The sequence below is a fragment of the Phoca vitulina genome, unplaced genomic scaffold, assembly GCF_004348235.1.
Source record: "Phoca vitulina isolate PV1807 unplaced genomic scaffold, GSC_HSeal_1.0 scaffold95, whole genome shotgun sequence".
NCBI classification, from domain to species: domain Eukaryota; kingdom Metazoa; phylum Chordata; class Mammalia; order Carnivora; family Phocidae; genus Phoca; species Phoca vitulina.
In genome coordinates, this window is record NW_022589798.1 from 1,380,230 (window position 1) to 1,400,411 (window position 20,182).

At 44.2% G+C, this 20,182-nt stretch overlaps 1 protein-coding gene across 1 annotated transcript; it reads right to left on the reverse strand.

Annotated features, from left to right (window-relative positions):
* Positions 1–4,190: 4,190 nt before the first annotated feature.
* SMIM34A (small integral membrane protein 34A) lies at positions 4,191–6,050 on the reverse strand. The gene is made up of 2 exons (XM_032396954.1): positions 6,044–6,050; positions 4,191–4,603 (listed from the first exon to the last, which is right to left on the reverse strand). Exons 1-2 carry the CDS (start codon positions 6,048–6,050, stop codon positions 4,191–4,193), a joined length of 420 nt encoding a protein of 139 aa, XP_032252845.1.
* Positions 6,051–20,182: the final 14,132 nt, after the last annotated feature.

Genomic DNA, 20,182 nt, shown 5'->3' on the forward strand with positions numbered 1-20,182 from the left:
TCCACAGCCGTCAATGCCCTCAGGCCATAGGAGGGAGCACATGACTCGGCCTCAGCCTATCAGAGTTCTCTATTCCTTGGGCCCACCCTCAGTGACTGGTCCAAGGGGTAGGCCCCTGCTATACCTGATCCAATGCAATACTCTGACATTTGACACTTGAGTGGAAGTACAGAGAGATAGCATGGAAGGTGAAGCATCTTCTGGGAGGACCCTAGAGATATGGTTCTCCAGTGGGGCCCTTTGAATGAGTGAGTGAAGTCTTCAAGCAGACTAATGTCTCTCCTTCCCAAGGCCTGGATAAGCTGCTGTCCTTTTGATTCTGGGAGCTACCTCAGTTGCCTTCCCACAAATCCTCTTTTTGGGGGGAGGAGAGGCCATGAGTTAGCTAGAGTTGGTTTCCATTGTTGCCAAGAGAAGAACTTTAATTTTAATTGAAGAGTGAGTTGATATTCTTCTGGTCCAGTAGAAATCTAGACAATCAGAATCAGTTATGAGAATCAGAGTCACCAGCCACTCTAGGAGGATCTGGGTAAATACTAACAAATGCTTAGTCTTTAAATTTTTTTAATCTTTTTTTTTTTTAATGTTGTGATGGGGTGCTTGGGTGGCGTAGTTGGTTAAACATCTGACTCTTGGTTTCGCTTCAGGTCGTGATCTCAGGGCCCTGGGATTGAGCCCCGTGCTGGGCTCCACACTCAGCAGGGAGTCAGCTTGGCATTCTCTCCCCCCCGCCCTTCCCCCCTGAAATAAATAAATAAATCTTTAAAAAATAAAATAAAATAAAATGTTGTGATAACTACATCACACCAGACACATGAAAATGCAGCTGAGCCAATTAGAATTCCATTTAGAATAGAAGTATTCCAAACACCCAGGAAAATTTGGGGAACCTGGATTTGATTTGGTAGAAATCATAGCACCATCAGCCACAAATCCCCAGAGGAGACATTCCTGGAAACTGTTAACCGGATCCATTCTGCACTGATTTTAAATAATTTCCATTTCAAAGAAAGTCCTTTATCTGACCTCATCCCTTAATCTTGGGGCTCACTTAACCATAGGGACAAATGAAAAAGTGTCTGGAATGTTAGGAATCAGCTTGCTCTATTCTTGTCTCCACCAGGGTTGGTGGAATGTGCAAATCTCTTCCCCACTTGCTGAACTGAACACCCACCCACTGTGGTGCTGGTACCCTTCCCGCTAGTCCAACTACGTGGGGTTTGCCAAGATAGTTGTGGATTGCTCTGAGCCTGAGCATTTTAGATTTAAGGGATTTTGCATAAAATATTCATAATACTTGTGTCCCACCAGCCTTGCTTAAAATGGAGACTACATGGATGTTGTCTCCATCCAGGAACACATCTCCCATGCAAACTCTCAGACGAGCTCCCCAGAAAACAGGTGAATTTGGATGAAGAAACAGGTGGTCTGGGAAAATGTCCTTGGATCTCACGTAACTAACTGTGTCTGAGTGTCAATGGGAAGATGGCGGCTTTGCTCCTTAGGAAATACCGTAGGAGCTCATCCCTGACCACGTGCCTAATGTGACAAGCTCTCTTTGGGGTTTTCATGGAGGTTTATTGACGGAGTCAAGGATTGGGGATTAAATGGAATGGAATCTCATTGAATGCTCCTTGAAAGGTCAAGCAATGTGAAATCTTACAAGTGATCATTGAGCTGGCATAAGAAGCATACCAAATCTATCTTTTCCCTAAAACACAAAAATCCTAGAAATACAAAACCTTGGTGAAAGAAGGGATCGCCACTTACCACATCACATTGCTCCTCTTTTCAAATTCTACTTCAAGGCCCACTTCCTTCAGGAAATTATTTATCCAGTAGTACTGTATAGGATATTTTTGGTTGAGGGGGGTCAGAAAGCTTAATAAAGGAAAGTATTGGCTCACAAACTGAAACAGTCCTGTGGCAAATTGAGGCTTTGGGCACAGTTTGATTGGGAGTCTAGTCTCTGTGATTTTTCTCAGTTCTCCTCTCTATGTTGGCTTTTGCCCTCAAATTGGCTTTTCTAACGTTGGCAAAAAGCCTCCAGCAATTACAGGCTCAGATCTGCATTTAACACCATCCTGAGCAAGACAAAACTTCAGTGTCCCAGAATCTCCCTTTAAAATCTTTCCAGTCATTCTGACTGGGTCAGCTCTCTTTGGTCATGAGTCCATTTTGGACCCAATCAGTGAAGCCAGGAAATGGAATGTGCTGATTGAATTAATCTAGGTCTCTTATTTCAGCCCTTGAACTGGGAGCAGTTTCATCTTCCTTAGAGCCATATGGATCTCCAAATGCAAATTAGGGGTGGTTGGGTTAAAGAAGGCAGCAATGCATGCTGGGGAAGCAACCAAAGGAGAGGATTGAATCTTCAAATTCACTTAAGTTCTGACCTTTCACTCCCATTGTAAATACATTCCATGTTCCTATTTGCTGTGGATTACATTTTTGTCTATATTTCTCCCTTCTGTTTTATCCTGCCCTATAAGCATCTCAAACATACAGATGATGCCCAGCCCTAACTATATAAACTATATATCCACTTTTGGTGGATAACCTGTGGAAAATATTTTTTAAAAAAGAAAAATACTTGGAAGTCGACCTCATCCTCTAAAAACAAAAGCTTGTGGTTTAATTCTGACTTTTATGAAATTGTGGGGCTGGTTGCAGACCACTATCTGCAGACAGGGGAAAAAAATATTTCATTTGTAGTCCAGGGAATGTCTCCAACAACAGAACTGGATAAATTTCATAGAAGTTGGTACAACATATAATTTATCACTTTGCCTGCTGAAAGCCACTTCCAGAAGTTCGGCTAATCATGGCCTCTCGAAATTAATTACTCATCTAGGCAAGGTCTTCTTTCTTTTTAGGCAGAGACAAGTATATAAGTAACAGATATTTATAAAACATTTTATTAAATCATATGATGTCTAAGAAACAAAACCTAAAAGTGACTGTTTGTTTTGTCTACATGTAAAACTTGAATCTCATGGACTTGATTCAGAGCTCAGGTCATCAACTGTTATGCAGATTGGTCCTCTTATAGAACCGTAGCCATTGCTTACAGACTAATTGCCAGTGGACTAGTCATTTCCTTTTCCAAATAGTGTAACCACCACCCCCCACTATCAACATCAACCACCCAACACTACCACCATCAACATCAATCATCAACCACCACCACTATCATCAACATCGACCACCACTACCACCACCACCACTATCAACATCAACCACCACCACCATGACCATCATCAACATCAACCATCCACCACACCATCAACACTACCACCAATACCACCAACACCACCATCAACATCAACCACTACCAACAACACACTAGCATCAACCATCACTACCATCACCACTAACACTGATACCACCATCAGCATCAACCACCATCACCACTATGAACACAAGGCTTATATTTTACATACTTAATTTACTTTGAAAAATATATTCATATGCATGATCTCATTAGCTCTTATCTACTTTATAAGATTGGCAGAACAGACATTATCATTCTCATTTTATCTGTGTGGAAACTAAGGTCCAGAACAGTGAGGTCCTTGACGAGAGTTTGATTCTTCTGACTCCAAAACTAATGCTCTTTTTCAATGGACCCCATGCCCTCAATGAAAATGAAGAACTTCTAACTTCTGCTATTAACAACCTTGGTTCTATATTCAAGTGAGTACGTCTAGAATGAATGGCTCTTTGAAACCATATATCCCACTGCCATGTGTTCCAGGTGAGAGCCACAAGTCATTCAAAGTTCATGTGACCCCCCGGAAGTTGAACTTGAATCCAGAGCTCTCGACTCCAAATTCAGCCTTCTTTCCATGACAAGAGGCTACTTTCATGTATACCCTCAGGAATCTCCTAGATTCTCTGAGAACACAAGATGCTCAAGTCCTTCCCTGGAACACAAGCTTTCCCAGTGAAGGGTATGACCAGAATCTGCTGCCCCTGCTGTCCTGTCTCAAAGTGCCACAAAGCCTGAGAAGGAAACAGGATGCTGGCTTTTGGTCACACTCCCATTGGCCTAAGTAGCCCAGTGATGCTCATCCAGCCCCACTCAAGGACCTGACTCCTCTCTCAAGGTTCCAGGTAAACTCAAAGCTGCTTCCCCTTGTAGGAAGGTTGTTTGGGCCTCTTCTGTGGAGGTCTTCTTGCCTTGACTTTCAAGGGATCCCTTGGATTTCAGTTTGGCACTCACTATTTTTATATTTTGGCCCCAGGCTGGCCTGGTTGGGCTGCAGGACAGCTCTGTTGCTAATGGTCAATGCAGAGCATTTGGCCACCTTGCTTTGGAGACCTTTCTTTTTGAGTTCGGAGGTCAAATTGGAGTAGTAAATATCTTCCAAGGATTTATCATTCTTTCTGAGGATGTTGCTGGCCAATTGGAAGAGGAAGATCACTCCATAGATGCCAATGATGGTGAGGATGTACCAGGCAGCACTGGTCCCATCTGGAAGTTTCAGGGCCCTGGTGGAGTTGGTGCCGCTCCTCCCCTCCATGTGGTCTCTCAGCAGGTAGCTGAAGCCAGTGCTGTCCTGGGTCTGGTTGGGGGCTCCCTGAGGAGTCCACTTGGTCACTGAGAAACAGAGAGAGCCAGATGAGACCAGCATCCTGGGCTGAGGGTTGCCTGGCCAAGCCAATGATCAGTGGGAAATGTGGGGGAAATGGGGACTGCTTCAAGGGGCTCTCTCTGTTGAGTGGGCAGGAGTCTAACAACTTATATATAAAGAGAGGTCTTTTGGGGGGAGGGGTACTAAATATGAATATATGAAAAAGCAAACTAACCATGATATAGTGTGCAATCATATGCATAATAGAAGGAAGGACGTGATATTTGCTCGAAGCTCATATGCATAAAATATCTCTGGGAGAACACACAAGAAGTCAGTACCTGTGGTTGCCCTTGGGGAAGAGAATTAAGGGATGAGATGTACTTTTCACCGGCGCCCTTTTTTACATTTTGTACCCTGTATATTTATCTTCAAAAAGAAGTTAATTTAAAAAGGGAAAGGTACAAGTGGGCATTTTCTCGGTCTCCTTGGTGAAGTGCCCCTCGGTAATGACACCGTGTGCCCTTCCAAGACCAGAAGATTAAGATCTTAATTGCTGTTTAATTCAAAACTGTTTTCTCTCCTCGAAGAGCCAGTCCACAATGAAATGAAAGCCACAGAAATAGTACATAAAACTGTGAGACATTTTCCAGTTGAACTTGACTGGCTCAAATCCCCATTTCTTGCCCTCTGCAAACACAGATGTATTCCAACGTGTCATTGGCTGTATCCCATAGCTTGCTGCGTGGACCACAGCTGCTCCGCAAATGTTGTCTATCTGATATTTGATTGTTGCTAATTCATTTTGCTAATGCAAGATGCAGGGAGGCTGGTATTTTTTTTTTTATTACAGTTAATTGCCAGAATAAGTGAATGATCTTATTACTTTTAGATGAAGGGAGAAACAGTTTAAAAATAACTCTATAAACCACATGTGACAAAGCCCAAATGAACGATTTAATTATATAAAATTGGTCACCCATAACAAATGATACAATGATGAGGAATTTTATACCACTGTTGGTGGAAGGGTTTGAGAACTTGAAGTATGGAAGGGGAAAATGCCCATCATTATTAAAAAAAAAAAAAAAAGTCAACCCAACAAGAACATCATAAATCTCAATTAGAGCAAGAGAACACATGTATATAAGCTCAGAGCTTGAATGATGTGATATGTTCAAATACATATAAAATATACCCAACCAAGAACTGCAGGACATTACATTATTTTAAAACTAGTCCATTTCCACATGAGAGAATCTCACTATATTAATTATTGCAGTACATTGTCCTTTACTTTTCTTTGTAAAAAAATAAGAATAAGTTGGTTGCATCTTAATGGATAAACACATCCTGTAGAAAGACAAACATTTTCCTCTGTGCTATTTTGCACTTACAATTTACTGATGGGAAATACAGCAGTCCTTCTAGAATAGCCCATCCCTGTATCGAAGCAGAATACTCACGTTCCATGAGGTGGTCTTTTCCTTGACTCTTGGGGAGGCAAGTTTAAGCGGCTGCCGTGGATGGAGAAGATAAAATGAGAGGTCTTCCCTGCAGGTGATCACAGTCCTACTGAAATCGGGCCACACTGAGGTTCCTGAGCTGGGAGTAACTCGATACCCAGAGAATTTTAGGGCAGTACCAAATAGAAACTTTGCAGAGAAGAGCTGGACTAGTTTTCTCTAGTTCATTAGGGGATCGCAATCGATCTGTCTACTGTTGGCTTGGAATACAAAGTACTTCCTGGCTTAAGCATGTTGAGAAGGTCTAAAGCAAAAGAATTTTTAAAAACATGCCGGTACCAAGGAGTCTCCAGCTCTCCCTGGTCCCGTCCAGGCCTGCAGTGGTGGGAGGCTGGTCCGGAGGCTGGCTCATCAGCTTATAGCCTGGATGGTTCCTGAATTCCCCTGTTCTGCACCTGTCCTAGGAGTGACAGATGGTCAGGTGTGGCAGAGGCCTGTTGTCACAGGGTCAGGAAACTCCAGGGTCAGGAGTCACCAGCTTCCTCTTGGACTGTCTCCCGGATGAGGAACCCCAGACAGGAAGGCACAGGTGTGGGACGGGGGGGGGGACACCCCCTCAGGGATCAGTGGGCAGTGGGCCAGAAGGCCAGGTCGTTCAGAGTGGGGCTTCCTTTTCCCACACTCCTGAGTCACGGTCCACACTGGAATCTAAGTACATTTAACCAGAAAGTTCTAGAACAATAAGAGTCTGGGAGAAAAGAAAAGCAGGGAGCTTTGGCAGTTTCTGAGCAGCCGATGTTCCCAGCTCCACTCCTGAATCCTCACTAAGAGGACCAGCACCTGCCAAACTCGTAAGGGTTATTGGCTCTTAAGATGTCATTTGAGGGGCGCCTGGGTGGTGCAGCCGGTTGAGCGTCTGACTCTTGATTTCAGCTCAGCTCATGATCTCAGGGTTGTGAGATCGAGTCCCACATTGGGCTCCGTGCTCAGTTCGGTGTCTGCTTGTCCCTCTCTCTTTCTCCTCCTCCCCGCCTTGCATGCGCTCTGTCTCAAATAAATAAATAAAATCTTTAAAAAAGTAAGCTGTAGGGGCACCTGGGTGGCTCAGTCGGTTAAGCATCTGCCTTGGGCTCAGGTCATGATCCCAGCATCCTGGGATCGAGCCCCACATCGAGCTCCTTGCTCACCGAGGAGCCTGCTTCTCCCTCTGCCACTCCCCCTGCTTGTGCACACTCTCTCTCTCTGTCAAATAAATAAATAAAATATTGAAAAATAAAAATAGGGGCGCCTGGGTGGCTCAGTCAGTTAAGCGTCTGCCTTCAGCTCAGGTCATGTTCCCAGGGTCCTGGGATCGAGCCCCGCATTGGGCTCCCTGCTCAGCAGGGAGTCTGCTTGTCCCACCCCACTCATGCTCTCTCTCTCTCTCAAATAAATAAATAAAATCTTTAAAAATAAAAAAATAAAAAAATAAAAATAAAAATAAATAAAAATGAAAAAAGTAAGGTGGAATTTGATCAAATTTTCATCAATATGGGACTAGATAAGTAAATTATCAAATAGGCCATATGATCCAGCCATTCCACTCTTAGGCATGTATCTAGGAGAAATGGCAACATACACCCAGACAAAAAGTTGCATATGGATATTCCCAGCAATATTATTCGTAATAGCTAAAAAGTGGAAACAGTCCGACTGTCCACTGACTGATGAAGGGGTAAATAAAATGGAGTCGATCCCTAGAATGGAGTATTATTTGATGGTAAAAAGGAATGGAGTGCCCCCACACCCTACAACACGGATGGACGTTGAAATCGTTAAGCCAAGTGAAGGAAGCCAATCACAAAGAACAGTATAGTACATGACTGCATGTATATGAAATGTCCAGAATGGACACATCTATAAGGACAGAAAGTAGATTAGGGGTTGCCTAGGGCCGGGGTGGTGCTTGCGGGGTGATAACTAAGGGGTACAGGGTTTCTTTTAGGGACGATATAGGGTTCAACAATTCATTGTGGGGTGCTGGTTCCACAACTCTTCTTTAGTGAACATATTAAAAGCCATTGAATTGTACACTTTAAGTGGGTGAACTTTATGGGGTATGAATTCTGTTTCAATAATGTAACACAGGCGTGCGAAGGAATGCTGTGGAGCCATGACCAAGAGACGCAGAAGCTATTTGTGTGCTGATGTGTAGAGCTCCCCCACATGTATGGTTCAATGAAAACAGGAAAGAAGACAGCATGTTACCCTCCATGTAAGAGAGGAGGGGAGAGCGGCACCTGGCTCAGTTGGTTAAGCGTCCAACTCTTGATTTCGGCTCAGGTCCTGATCTCAGGGTTGTGGGATCGAGTCCCATGTCTGGCTCTGTGCTCAGCGTGGAGTCTGCTTGAGAATCTCTCTCTTCTTCTCCCTCTGCTCATCTCCCGGCTCGAGCTCTCTCTCTCTAAAATAAATAAATAAAATCTTAAAAAAAAAAAAAAGAGTGGGGGAAATCACATAGATTTGGTTTGCGTGTATAGGCATTGGAAAGCTGCTTTAAGGATGCTGGAGAAAGTAAGAACAGGAGTTACTTGGAGAAGAGAATTGAGTAGATGGAGGGCAGCAGTGGGGGGAGAATTCTCACTGTGTGTTCTTTATGAATCCAAAGACATTTAACCGTGTCTGTGTGTTCCCTATTCAATAACGACTACATCCACTCATTAAATGCAAATCTCCATTTAAGCTGTATTTAGGCTCCTGCCGTCTCTCTGTCCGGGGATGGCCGGACCCACACTTCTCTGCCACACAGACAGAGATTTGTCACACTGACCAGCTGAGGTGAGAAGGGGCAGAAAGGAGGACGCCAGGTGACACAGAGCAAAGGGCAGAACAGGGTCAGCAGCCAGGGCTCTGGTCCCAGCTGTGCCCTCGCCCTGTGACCCTGGGCAAATTCCTCCCCAGCGTGGAACCAGTTTCCTCCCCTGTAAGGCGGAGGAGGATAGCAGGATCTGATCCCCTCTGGTCCCAGGAAGGCAGGAAGGAAGCCTGGGGAGGCGTGGGGAGGAGCCACTCCTGCTCCGTGGAGGTAGCTGAAGGAGGGGGTGCGGTGTGTCATCTGTGAGGTCAGGTTTCAGCATTCAGCCCAGCAGGACGATGGCATGGGGTGTGGGGAGCAAGAAGCTCCAGAAAAATGGGGGCAACAAAGAAACGTGGCCTTTGGTCTCATCCCCACCGTACAAGGGGCACTAAGGTGAGGGCATAGTTCTGCGCCAGGTGCTCTTGGCCTGGTTTCTGCCTCTCTAATCCTGGGACGCAGGGGACTTATTCCCCCTTAAAGAGGGCAGACACTCTTTCAGGCTCAGAGAAGTGATGTGTCCTAGTGTCACACTGCTCCCAGATCCCAGAGCGGGGATGGCTGAAACCAAAGGCAGTCTCCTCCCACACCCTGAATGTCACTGCAGGCTGGACCCGGGGTCCCTCGAATTCTCCCAACCACTCACCCTCCAGCTTGAATTGCAGACCGTCCTTGCTGAGGCATATCCATGACCTTGAAACCCTGCCTGTTGGCCAAAATGAAACTGTGATGGTAAAAGTCAGGATAACAGATAGCCTTCAGCTGAAGATAAGTAAAGAAAGGTGGCGGGAGGAGGACGCTAGGGTGCCGGTCATACTCTGTCTCATGGGTTTGGTCACAGAACTGTGCCCTTGCGCGGTGTTCACTTCTCAGCGTTCATGTTTCACTTCGAGGTAAACCTCACCCTATTTCTTTCACATGGAAAGCCCTGATAGACAATGGGAAAATGAAGTTTAAGGTTTATATAGAAAATACAAATGTTATTTTAGAAAAAGAATTCTATATTCTGTCACGGCTATGGCCACATGGTACCATCTGATGAAAAGTGCCCTGCCTGGGGCTGGGAGGGGGTTGGAGATCACGGTCCCAGGGACTGGGCAGCTGCCTGCCCGATGATGCGGTGTGGATGACGCTCACTATTTGCCATTCCCGAATGCTTACATAACAGTGAAATGGAACAACGTGTACCACTATGAGGGCCAAGAATTTTCCTCCTATTTGTGTATGTCTCTTCAGACCTTCTGGTTCAGTCTAGACAAAGAGCAATCAAGCAAAGCCATTCACCTGGCAAATATTTCTCTGAGCCACAGTTCTGGGAGAAAGGGACCCCAATACCCTCTGGCTCCTATGACATTAGAGACCAAACTCTTCCAGAGGATCATGGCTTGTCTCCCTCCCTCCCTCCTCCCTCCCTCCCTTCTCTCTCCCTCCCTCCCTTCTCTCTCCCTCTTTCTTTCTTTCTTTCTTTCTTTCTTTCTTTCTTTCTTTCTTTCTTTCTTTCTTTCTTTCTTTCTTTCTTTTTCTTTCTTTCTTCTTTCTTTCTTTCTTTCTTTCTTTCTTTCTTTCTTTCTTTCTTTCTTTCTTTCTTTCTTTCTCTTTCTTTTTCTTTCTTATCTCTCTTCTTTTCTTTTCTCTACTAAAAAACTAGTCAGCTTAGAAGATGTCTAAATGGGGGGCCAAGGTAGCAAGGATGTGGATTTCACCAGCCAGGAAAAGGAAAAAAAAGGAAAAGAAACAAAGTGCCTTTGCATTTCAGGATGTCAGAATGGGCACTTAAAAAAAAAAGTCAATAAACACATGCTCATAACCACACTTGACATTCTTTCGAAGGAATTTTTCTAGGGAAGGCAGAACTCAACAACCAATTCTGACTCCTTGCAGTGCAAAAGGACATTAAAAATGACAGTTCAGGAGTCCTTCGGAAAGCCGCAAAACTTCTTCCTTGCCCTGCCCCAGACAAAGGACGCTTGTAGGCTCTCCTGACCAGTAGCACAGATTCCAGATGTTTCTGCCTTTGCAGGGGGTACAAACTTCCAGAGACCATTTAAAAGATGTTTTGCATATTTTAAAAATCTTTAACTTATGTCATTCTTGCCTTTCCTTTAAAAAAAAATTTTTTTTAATTTATTTATTTGCAAGAGAGAGAGAGAGAGAGCACTCACAGTGGGGAGGGGCAAAGAGAGTCAAGCAGACTCAGAGCTGAGCATGGAGTTCCAGGTGAGGATCAATCCCACGACCCTGAGATCCCCACCTGAGACGAAACCAAGAGTCAGTTGCTTAACCGACTGTCCCACCCAGGTGCCCCTTGCCTTTCCTTTTTAATGTCATTGTCTCCATCATTTGGGGACATTTAGTGTCATATCCTGTCTCCAGGGAGGTGCAGAGGGACACTCCCAGCCTTTGGAATTGGAGGTTCTGGGTTCTAGCTGGGGCTTTCTCACTTACTAACTGTGGGACTGTGGTCGAGTCACTTCTTCATCCCAAACCTCAGCTTTAAAACCAATAAATAATAATAAACTGTGATGACATGAACCACCCCACAAATCCAAGGCGCAAATACAGTCACACCTCATGTCTTCTCCCAACCAACTACCTAAGCTCCCAGTGCCTGGTTAGCAGGAAATCCTATATTTCTTTCCCTCTTAAGGCCTCCGGGTTGACCAGGACTGTCTGGGATTTGGTCCAGAGTCGGTAGGGAGGGCAGCCCAGCGCAGGGGCCCAGCGCTTCAACAATCCTCTGCTGCTGTTGCCTCCAGGTGCCACGGGGGGCCGCTGTTGAACACCGGCTTGGTGCAAAGTCTTCAAAGGCTTCAACAGCGTGCGCAGGAGACAAAGCGTTAGCTCTAGACGCTTGGCCTGTTGCTCATTCACAGCACAGTTAACAAGTCTCTGGAGTGGAAGCAGACAAGTAGTGCTGAACGGAAGAAGCCAGCCCAGCTGCCATTTCCCACTGCAGTTCTGCCCCCTGCAGGCCTGAGCGAGAAGGGCCATCGAGTTATTAGCCTTAGAGTGGGCAGATTTTACCGTATGTAATTTATATCTCAATAAAGCTGCTTTAAATTTTAAACTGAGTACCTAATTCCAGATGTGTGGGTAAGAATAACAAGATGAGCCTAAAGACAGCAGGGAGAAAAAAGATTAAAAGGGATAAGAGCAGAATTTAGAAATCAGAAAAACAATAATGCTCATAACACATCTAAGAGTTGGTTCCTTGAGGAATAAATAAATAAATAAATAAAATGGAAAACCATTATTTACCCTAACAAAGAAATAAAAGAAAAAGCACAAACACACCAAATAAGGATCGTGAATGGAATAACCATAGCTATAGAGAAAATCAAAGAAATGATGCCCTTCTGCTCAATTCTGTGCAAATGAATGGCTTTCTGGGAAAATATAAATAATCGAAACTGACCCCAAAAGGATTTTTAAAATCAGAAAATGTCAGTTACCATAGAAGATGCTGAGAAACTTGCTAAGGAGTCATCCATCCAGGGGCGCCTGGGTGGCTCAGTTGGTTAAGTATCTGACTCTTGATTTCGACTCAGGTCATGATCTCAGGGTCGTGAGATCGAGCCCTGCGATGGGCTCCATGCTGGGGGTGGAGCTGCTTGAGAGTCTCTCTCTCCCTCTCCCCATCCCCCTACTCCCCCCACCTGTGCGCAAGCTCTCTCTCTAAAAAAAAAAAAAAAAAGTCATCCACCCAGAGAAGCATCTGGCTCAGTTCAACAGGTGAATCCTACTAAACCTCTATTGATTAGAGAATGCTGTTTTTATTTTTATTTATTTATTTATTTTTTTGTTGGGCCTTCTGTGTCACGCTCGGGCGGTTGGGGACCGGCCTGAGCCTTGCGGGGAAGCCCGTGAGAATGCTGTTTTTAAACTGCTGTAGAGCCTGGAGAAAGAAAACAACTTCCAAGTTTTTCTGATGAAGCTAGCAGATCAATGATAACCCAACAAAACCACCGTGATAAAAGGAAACCACAGACCTACTTCACTTACGGAGACAGATGCAAATATTCTAAATACAATACTATCCAACAGATCCAACAGTGCATTAAAAGAATAAATGCGACAGACAAATGCAGTCGATGCCGGTTATGGAGTTGTCCAACATTAGGAAATCTATGAATGTGATTTCCCACATGAATAAGTCCCAAGAAGATGTGTTCATCTACACAGATGATAGGTATTTGTTAAATTCCAATTTCATCCTGATTTTTAAAGTCTTGATAAATAAGAAGATAGCTAATTCTCTAAGATGCCAAATTAAATATACCTCAAGACAGAAATAAGACTTGTGCTCGACGGGGAGACAAAATCACCTGTCACCACCCCTGCCGTTTAACATGGCCGAATTGTCTGACTCAGACAAGAGGTACAAAAACTGGAAAGGAGGAAGCAAAAATTACTATTGACTGTGTGGTTGGAAAAATGCAGAGAATTAATGGCAAAACTATGAGCAACCGTAGAATAATTCAATAAGCTGCGTGGGTACAAAATAAATAGTAAAAAAAAAAAAAAAAAATCAATATCCAGGGATCTGTATTAACAGCACTTTGTAAATATAATTAAAGAAAAGATTCTACTTACAATAAGAACCAAAAATGGGGCACCTGGCTGGCTCAATCAGTTAAGCGTCTGACTCTTGATTTTGACTCAGGTTATGATCTCAGGGTCATGAGATCGAGCCCCGCATCGGGCTCTGTGCTCAGCATGGAGTCTGCTTGAGATTCTCTCTCTGCTTCTCCCTCTGCTCCTCCCCCTGCTCGTGCTCTTTTTCTCTCAAATAAATAAATAAAATCTTAAAAAAAAAAAGAATTAAGAACCAAAACAGATAAAACACCCGAGGGTACAATAAATGTATAAGATTCATACACAAAGAAAATCTAAAAGACAGAGAGACAAAAAGGAAGATTTGACTAAATGCAACAATTTCCTACACTTTGCTAGAAAGGCTCACTTGTGTAAAGATGACAAATTCTTCCCAAATAAATCTGTAGGTTTAGTATAATCCCAATGAAAACATCGATAGAGATTTTTATTTGGTTTTTGTTGTCGTTCTGGTTTTGTTTTGTATTTCAGAACTACTCCAAATGTCAAACGATCCCAGCCCACATTCCATTTGTTAATGATCTTATTCCTCTCTTTTCCTTTCCAGTAACCTATTTTATGCTTTTCAGACCTTTTTTTTTTTTTCTTTCAGTACCAATGAACAGAATTCCGGTTTTGAGGCTTGAAAAAAAAAATCACAGCAGAATTGCAGCAAAATTGAAGGGAGAAAGCGATCCTTTCCTGCCCCCCCTGCCCCAACAGCTTCAGAGAAGAGCGGACAGCATCCTGCATCATCATCATCCATCCTTACAGACGTTCTCCCAACATAGGAGTAGGCAAGTCACCTGGTTTTCCAAGGTTGCTGCTCTACCCTGAGAAAGGCAACCTTAACTTCCCCAAAGGCTATAATGCCAACTGGTCGTCTTACTTAATGAAGTTGGCTCTGACAGAAATATTTTAAAGAGATGCCTCTGTTTTTCCAAAGGTGAACTTTCCATTCACGAATTTTCTTTCTTTGGCTTCTCTCTTCCTTCATAGGAAGCATGAGGTAAATAAATCTGTTAGATTTCTTATTTAAACAAAGACTTTGAGAGCCTGGCCTCATTCAAATTAACATAGACAAGTTGAGTCGAAAATTTATATGGGAAATGGAACATAGCTAAGAAAATTCTGGGGGGGGGGGAGGAGTAATGAAATATCCCTGCAAGCTGTTAAAATGTATTGTAAAGCCACAGAAATTAAAAGGGCTTGATTCCAGCATACAAACAAGCAGACAGATCAATGGAACGGAATGAAGTCCGAAAATAGACTCAAAAACATTCAGGAAAATAATATTAAATAAAAAGGATGTTTCAAATTAGTGTAGAAAAGCTGGGTTATCTCATGAAGGCATGGGACAACTGCGGAGACATCTGGGAAAGAGTAAAATTGGATCTCTGCTTTAATACTTACACCAAAATAAATTCCAGATGGAGCTAAGTTATAATTTTTAAAAATACAGCCATGAAAGTGCTAGCACAAACATGGGGGATTTATTTTTATAATCCCAGATTGTGGCAGTCTTTCCAAGCATGACACAGAAGTCAGAAATCGCAAAAGATAAGACCAATAAAATCCAGCCACATAAGAATTAAAATTTTCTTTGGGGCCAAAACAAACTACTATTAGCAGAGTCAAGAGATGATAAACCAGGGGAAGCATTTGCATTTTTTAATATTCAAAGGCTTTTAACATTAAGAAACAGGTCAGCAACTCAACAGAAAGATGGTCAAAAGATATAAACAAGTAGTCACAAAGTAAAAGAAGTACAATCGTCTTTTAAACAAAAAATGGGGCGCCTGGGTGGCTCAGTTGGTTAAGTATCTGACTCTTGATTTGGGCTCAGGTCGTGATCTCAGGGTCATGATCTCAGGATGGTGAGATCAAGCCCCCCCTTGGCTCTGCACTGGGTGTGGAGCCTGCTTAAGATTCTCTCTCTCCCTCTGCCCCTCCTCTATCACCACCCTCCCACCCCACTGGTGAACACGGGCTTTCTCTCGCACTCTAAAAAAATTAAAATGAAATAAAAATATGCTCATTCTCATTCATAATATGAATGAAAACTGAAATTACAAAGAGATCTCATTTACTACAATAAATGAGTAAGGATCACCTGTGAGTTGAATTTACCCATAGTGCCACGGTTTACAAAGCAGTCAGAATGATGTCTGACATACAGTGACAGCTCATAGAAGTCAGTTATTAGTATCATTGGAGGATTAATTGGCGTCATTAAAATTTTATAACATACATCCCTTCTGATCACTCAGTCATCTTCTAGGAATTTGGGGGACTAAGCTGTGAGCAGATTTCCAGGATAGATGTGCAAGCCTAGTCATCACCCCATTGTAACAACAAAAGATTGGGAAGTCATCTAAATGTCCATCAAGAGAGTTCTGGTTAAACACAGCTTGGAGGGGCACCCGGGTGGCTCAGTCGGTTGGGTCTGACTCTTGGTTATGGCTCAGGTCATGATCTCAGGGTCTTAAGATCAGGCTCTGCACTCAGCACAGAGTCTGCTTGTCCCTCTCCCTCTGTTCCTCCCCCCTAATCCCCCCCCCCCCCCCTCTCTCTATCTCTCTCATAAAAAAAAAAAAAAGCATGGAAATCCATTCAATGGGATCCTTATTGAAGCATTCAAGCATTCAAAGAAATGAGGCAAGATGTCCATGCACTAACGTGGAACAATCTTCAATATAGTGCTAAGTAGGAAAAAATAAGCATGATGCAGATCCAGTGTGTGTTGTATACCTTTTGTACATAAAAAGGTATATACACAGACTATCTCCGAAAGGAGACCGAAGAATCATTGTATTGCTTCTGAGCAGTATCCGTTTTGATGATTTGTGGGTTTGTTTGTTTTTTACCGTGTGTCTATTATCTATTAAAAAGACAAATCTATTTAAGAGTGAAGAGTTTGCAATAAACATATTAGCTCTTTGCAGGGAATCAGCCGTTTCTATGCCAGCATGTTTAAAATTCTTGCTGTCAAACATTTTTTAATCCAATCCTCTAAAGCTCCATTTGCATCTTCTCGTAGAAACGTTTCCCTGTGTAAGAGAAATAGCCTGCCTCACAATAGAATCAAATGAAGAATGGAAACCGTATGTGGCAGGCTGCCCTGACTTTAACCAAAAAAGCCCTTTGAAATTCAGTAGTTCATTCTGCCTCTGATTCAGTGCCGCAGGTAATTACTGATTCAGTAATTCAGTGGACGCTGCCCCGATGCTCACCCGACTAGACCTCCTCTCTCCCAGGGGTCCCGAGAGCCCCCTGGAGGCAGAGACTTTGGGACTCAGGGTTTCTTGCGGGGCAGGGCTCCGTGGTAGCCGGGGATGTTCTGCCCCCGCGTGGCAAGCGGCTGCTATGACAACCAGAGGCCGCTCGGGATGTTTCCCTGGGTGTCCAGCCCAGGGGTTTTCGATGGAGGGCGCTGATAAGACAGCCATATTTCTGCACGGGAGCTGGGCGTGTATTTTTTAGCACAATAGTCAGATATGTGGCTTTTAACAGACACAAAAGCACTCAAAAAAAAAAAAAAAATTACGAAGTGCATTATTTTGGGCCTAATGATTTTTTTTTTTAAATTCCAAATTCTGTTATCCTATGCTTAACAGACAAAACTCCTATGAAGATCCGTGGGGTGTGTTCAGCCGGGACCCGCCTCAGTTTGACTTCAGACAGCGCTCACGGCGCCTCTCGCCTGCGACTCCTGCAGTGGCATGCTCCAGCCTGTGCGTCCACAGGGCCATATGTGGCCAACGTATATTTAGGGTGGTTCCAGAACAGGGGTCAGCACACTTTTTTTTTCTTTAAAGGGCCGATAGTCAATAATTTTGGATTTGTGATCCATATGATGTCCGTCACAAGGGCTATAAAAACAGGTGGCAGGCCAGAGTTGGCCTGTTGGCCATCGCTGGCCAAACTCTGGTCTAGAATGTTCCTCCACGTCTTCGAAATCCAATGATACGCTACCTTGTTGGCAGTGTGATGTTCTGCGGTCAGCTGTCCCAGAATTGAGTGCAGTTCAGCAGGGGGACAAGTGGCTGCTCTTTGCTGAGTTAGCGTGTCCACTTCGAGTGTGTCCCATCTGGTGACTGAGTAAAGCTATAACCCTTTGTGAGCTGGGGAGAAGACACCTTGAATACCTCAGTGCTGAAGATGGCCCCAACGTCTTCGATTTAAGAAGTCGGCTCCAGAACTGTAGTCATCAAATGTGTTCATCCTCATCTGGCTGCATCAAAACACAACTGCTTCAATTTCTCCCAAAGATCCTGTGAACACACGTGCACAAAGAAAATACATCTTCTGCCTCGTTTCCTTCATGGCTCCGTCAACCTTAAAGATAAAACTCGACTCATTTCACCAGCAAAAGATGGGTTTATTCGGGAATAACAGAGAACTGCAATGTAGGACAAGCCAACTTCTGCAAAACCATAGGCAAGTCTGGAAAATGAAGGAGAGAAGTCTTTTATAGGGGAAAAGGGGGTTTGGGAGGGGTTGTAAACACAAAGTCCTTGGGGGAAAACTGCAAGGTTGAAGTGTAGTGGCTTCTCATTGGCTGAGCTGTGACTGTCTCTCATTGGCTGGGCTATGACTGTTCCTCATTGGCTGAGCTGTGACTGTCTCTCATTGGCTGGGTTATGGCTGTCCCTCATTGGCTGGGCTATGACAGTCTCTCATTGGCTGAGCTGTGACTGTCTCTCATTGGCAGCACTGTTGCTGGGGGAGGAGAAAAAAATCTTTCTTCCTGCTGTTGGGGTAGTAAAGTATACGCTTTGTGTTGGGAATGCCAAGTATGTGTCTTCCCGTTGGTTGGCTGTTGACCCTAAGTGGTACGGCAAGCTAGTTCCCCTACCTGCCTCCAGACTCCATTTTAAATGAGGTTTCCCTTTCTTAGTTTTCCCAGCTGCATGTGGGCCTCGCTCCTTCCCTTTGACTTGACCACATGATGATGCCTTTCCTTTCCTCTCCTAATGCAGGGCCAGCCCTTGAGTGCCTGACTCAGCTGCTCCCTAATTCACAAATTCTTGACTGGGCCGCATTCAGTCTTGCCAGCTCTTGGGGACTTCCTTAATAGCTGAAACTTTGTGGAGTTTTTCTTTTCTTTTTTTGCCCCAATATCAGAAAAGCCACCCTTTATTTTATTTTATTAAAAGATTTATTTATTTTGGAGAGAGAGAGAGCATGGACAAGCAAGCAGAGGGAGAGGGGAAGCAGACCCCCCGCGAGTGTGGAGCCTGACAAGGGGGCTTGATCTTAGGACCCTGAGATCATGACCTGAGCGGAACTCAAGGGTCAGATGCTTAACCAGCTGAGCTGCCCAGGTGCCCCAAGAAAAGCCACCCTTTAAAGTAAAACAGGCAGGAAGCATCAATCTAGCGCGTGCACGGCATGCAGCCTTGAAAGGCGGCATCCAGCCTGTAAGGACTAGCTCCCATGGGTGTGTTTACACTTCAATACTAAATAAACAGTCTTGCTTCCAAGTCCCTGCTCAGCTAGCGGTGTAGGATTTACAGGGCAATCCATTACATGGCAGTGAAAGGGTAACAAGACCCCCCACCTTTTCCTGTTGTCCTGTTTGCAGATTGCACCATTCAGTTAGGATCTCTGGTTCCCTTTTTTGTCTCTTCAGTTTTTTCATATCTGTTTCTTCATATTCACATCGAACTCTTCATATTAATTTCTCTGTCAAAACAAAGAGGCTTCTGTTTTCCTGAGCAGACCCTGACTGATAGCTACAAAGTAAGTGATAAGGCACGTCTGCTGAGGGATGAGAATGTGCAGTGGTAATGTCACTTGAGAAAAGTCACAATTGGGCTTATAGTAGCAACTTCCATTTGGTGAGAACAAGTAACACTGACCGAGTATTCTGCACGCATTCTGGGCCAGGCACTTTCTAAACTCTTGGCCTAGAATCACAGTAGTGGATTGAATGGAATTCATGTCCACCCAGAATCTCAAAATGGGCACTCATTTAGAAATAGGGCCATGGCAGATGTAATTAAAGTAAAGATCTACATGAAATCACCCTGGATTAGGATGGTGTCTTCAATCCAAGGACTCGTGTCTTTGGAAGAAGAGGAAAAATACACACACAGCAGAGAAGACCAAGTGAAGCCAGACCAAGTGAGGCAGCCATTAGCCAAGGAAAGCCTGGGGTCATCTGAGGCTAGAATAGACAGGAAGGACCCCCCCACCCACCCACACTGCCGAGCCTTCAGAGGAAGTGAGTACGGCCCTGCCGACACCTAGATTTTAGATTTCTAGCCTCCAGAACTGTGAGAGAATAAATTTCTATCATTTCAAGTCACTAATTTTGTGGGAACTTGTTATGGTAGCCTTAGAAAATTAATATAATCACTGAATTCTCACAGACAAGCTATTTTTCAAAAGCAGCCTAGAAACCCTAGGTTCTTTCCTATGGATCTCCTGGGTTTTCCTGAAAGCAGGCACGTTCTCCATTCTTCATGCTGATTTAAGACCTTTTGCTGCTAAGTTACCTCAGAGCCACCTCCGTCCTCCTGGGGGGAGCCTTCCAGACCCGTTGGTGGGGAGTGGGGGCAGTGAGCCCACCCAGCTCACCTCCTGCACGCCCTCCCACCACTTCCTATCTTTGAAACTAAGTCCACACTCAGTGGCAGGTGTGGAAGTTACCAAGGAAATGAGAGTCAACAGCTCTACAAGCCCAGACAGGGTCCTTGGAGCCAGTT